Source organism: Nematolebias whitei, chromosome 3 (genome assembly GCF_014905685.2).
Source record: "Nematolebias whitei isolate Nwh7 chromosome 3, NemWhi1, whole genome shotgun sequence".
NCBI lineage: Eukaryota > Metazoa > Chordata > Actinopteri > Cyprinodontiformes > Rivulidae > Nematolebias > Nematolebias whitei.
Window position 1 is genome coordinate 41,896,338 of NC_056500.1, and position 3,226 is coordinate 41,899,563.

Genomic DNA, 3,226 nt, shown 5'->3' on the forward strand with positions numbered 1-3,226 from the left:
GAGTATGAAAAAATGCTGATGTCTGATAGTTTTTATTTCCATTAATCAGATGTGATATTAGATTAAGTTTCGGGTGAGGTTGGTCTTGGTAAATGCATTTATTCAGCTGGTAGTACCCACCAGTGCAGTAAATGTTTGTGTAACTGTCACTAAAACCTTGTTTATACTAAAATGTAATCCATGTGCTTACTGATTTTGTCGATTTGTGTTTTTCACAGAGCGGATTGTGCCTCACAAACTCTTCACACCTCTTCTAACTGGCATGGTGGCTACTGGCGCCTTCCTCATCCTCATTCTAGTTGTGCTTTTCTACAAGTACATGCAGGTGAGATAAGAAGTCAGCATATAGCCATGAGAGGTACACTTCTGTTACTTTAATTCAAAGGTGTGGAAAAAATTAGGCAAATATGAGCTCAGACAAGCAACATTTGACATGCTATTTTACACAAAAGTTAAGGCAAACTGTAAAAACATTGTGCAAAATACAAATGTTTGAGTTACTGCTTCCAGGAAATTTGGAAGGTAAGTAGCAGCTAAATGCTGCTGATGAAATGCTTGGATATCTAGACAAGATGAGATGACTATACTCAAGTTTTGAAACGACTCCAAAACTCAAAGTGTATAATTACTGTCCAATGTAAAAGCCCATGACTGTACAAAGAGGAAACAACCAAACATTTAAGTCTTGTTTGATACCAAGAGCAAACCTCCATCTCCATCTTCTACTGCTCAGCCATAGTTGGATTGTGGAAGCAACAGGTCCAGGAGAGAAGACATCCCTCTTCCTAGTGACACTCCCCAGCTCCTCCTGGGGGACCCTGAGCCATTCTTATGGCAGAGAAGATACACAATGCCTCCACTGAGTTTGGGTCTGCCCCAGGACCTCGTCCCAGTGGGACATGCCCAAAACACCTCTAAAGGGAGGTGTCCCAGAAGCCTCCTACTGATCAGATGCCCGAACCACCTCAACTAACTCCTTTGATACAAAGTGGCAGCAACTCTTCTCTGAGCTCTCCTAAGATGACAGAGCTCCCCACTCTATTTCTAAGTCTGAGTCATGCCACACTTTGAAGGAAGTTTATTTCAGCCACTTGTACCCAGAAGCTCTTTCTTTCAGTCATGATCATGGCCATAGATAAGAAATGAAATGTAGACAGATTAGTAAAATGAGAGTTTTGCCTTTTGACTAAACTCTTTCTTTACCACCACTTACCAAAGCAATGGCCTCATTACTGAGGACTAGGCCCTGATCCATCGATTTATCTCTCGCTCCATCCTTCCATGAAGGAACACGAACAAGACACCCAGATACTTAAACTCTGCCACCTGAGGCAAAGACCCCCCCCCCCCCCACCGACCCAGAGGGGGCATTCCAAAAACCTCTTTTCTCTAAAAAGACATGGCAGTGCAACTGGTTGGTATAGAAGCATCTGAAGAAACAACTATAACTTTAAAGACACTGACCTTTGAACTGATGAGCTCAGAGTTGTCCCTAATGCATGGGGCCACATTTGTTGAATACCTACATAAATATAGCATTTTATTGTCAAGCACGGCAATGGAAGGGTGATGATTTGGCCTTGTTTTGCAGCCGCAGTATCTGGACATCTTGTCAACCATGACCTGTTGCTACCACATTATTACAACAACTGTAACCTGCGGAGTCATAAATGTCACATCTGTCACTATTAGTCATGTTCAAATCTACAAATCCATTAATGCACATCACTGTCAAATAAAGTTCATTAATATACAGTTTCCGCCAATGGAAAAGTAAACGGCTTCTGCAGCTTCTAGCAAAGAGCCCATTCTCATTTACTAACAAGTTCTGCCTCCTCGTTGTAAGTTAGAAGCGTCCGTTTCATGGCACTCTGTGATGATACAGTGCAAGAAAGCGTTCTTTTGATCAGTGTGAATGTGACCTAATTATCATGAACAGAGTTAATTAACCATTCAGAGTACAGACAGTGTATTTAAAGGATTTCTTGACACACCAGTGACGTCTCAAGGCATTAATTCACCCCTCTGATCATGCTGCTCTTATTGAATTCGGATGAGTCAGGCTTCTGGAGAACCAGTGTGTGCATCTGCAGTGGGATCCTAGGGGAAATGTCTAGACACAGCTTGTCAACTGAAGTACATTGATTGATCAAACCTAGAATAAAGATAAGGGCAAAGAAACGAGTAATTTCCAATCAAGTTGCATCAGAAAGGAATTTAAACCAATCTAACAGTAGCTTTTAGTTATACTGTAAAGTAAAAGCAATGCCAGTTTTCTACGTATAAACCTGTGACCTTTTTTCTCCTCCAACAGAAACCAAAGTTCCAGATCCAGTGGAAAGTCATTGAGAGTATCAAGGGAAACAACTATATCTACATTGACCCCCTCCAGCTGCCGTATGACATCAAATGGGAGTTTTCCCGACAGAAGCTTCGCTTTGGTATGACAGCATCCGAGTTTATGGTGTTATTAATGGTATGCCACCATTTGTGGGAGTGCCTGCATGTATCATTAGATGATATGTTTGATGTTTGTGCACTTAAAGGTAAAACCCTTGGCTCTGGGGCTTTTGGGAAGGTGGTAAGAGCCACAGCATATGGACTGTGCTCTGCAGATACAGTCACCACCGTCGCTGTTAAGATGCTAAAACGTAAGTCGGATTGTCCTTTTTATAATTTACATGATGATGTGGTAGTAAATACATTTACTCAAGTACTTGTGATGATGTCATCTTAGCTAACGCTCATTCCACGGAGAAGGAAGCACTGATGTCTGAGCTGAAGGTTCTCAGTTACCTTGGAAATCACGTGAACATTGTGAACCTGTTGGGAGCCTGTACCACTGGAGGTGAGAGATGCCAAAACAAACAAACCTGGTTTATTCAGCACAGTGATGGATGGAACTATGAATTTCCTGAGGTAGACTCTCAGTCAGACAGGGCACAGCCAAAAGTTTAAAGCTTGGGACTTCACATTCTCCACGTTGGGGCACGATGGTGGACCAAACATCTCTAATAACAGTGTAGGAGTCTATTGGTCCATTTATTAAGTTCTTACGTTAAATTAACTTTGAATTTCCTCTCCTCTTGGAACACCAAATTTCCTGATAGGTTTTACACAAGACCCAACGCTAAAATCCAAAATGGCTGTTTTGAAAATAAAAAGTGATGTTAGAATGACATCAGTAATAAATGACGGAGTATTAGAGCCACACTAATAAAAATAA

At 41.4% G+C, this 3,226-nt stretch overlaps 1 protein-coding gene across 1 annotated transcript in view; it reads left to right on the forward strand.

Annotated features, from left to right (window-relative positions):
- Positions 1-3,226, forward strand: part of kitb (KIT proto-oncogene, receptor tyrosine kinase b) — a 32,196-nt gene that overhangs the window by 15,695 nt on the left and 13,275 nt on the right. Inside the window, exons 6-9 of the mRNA XM_037674345.1 lie at positions 219-325; positions 2,315-2,441; positions 2,547-2,651; positions 2,738-2,848. Coding sequence (XP_037530273.1) covers positions 219-325; positions 2,315-2,441; positions 2,547-2,651; positions 2,738-2,848 — 450 coding nt within the window. The remainder of the gene's footprint in view (positions 1-218; positions 326-2,314; positions 2,442-2,546; positions 2,652-2,737; positions 2,849-3,226) is intronic.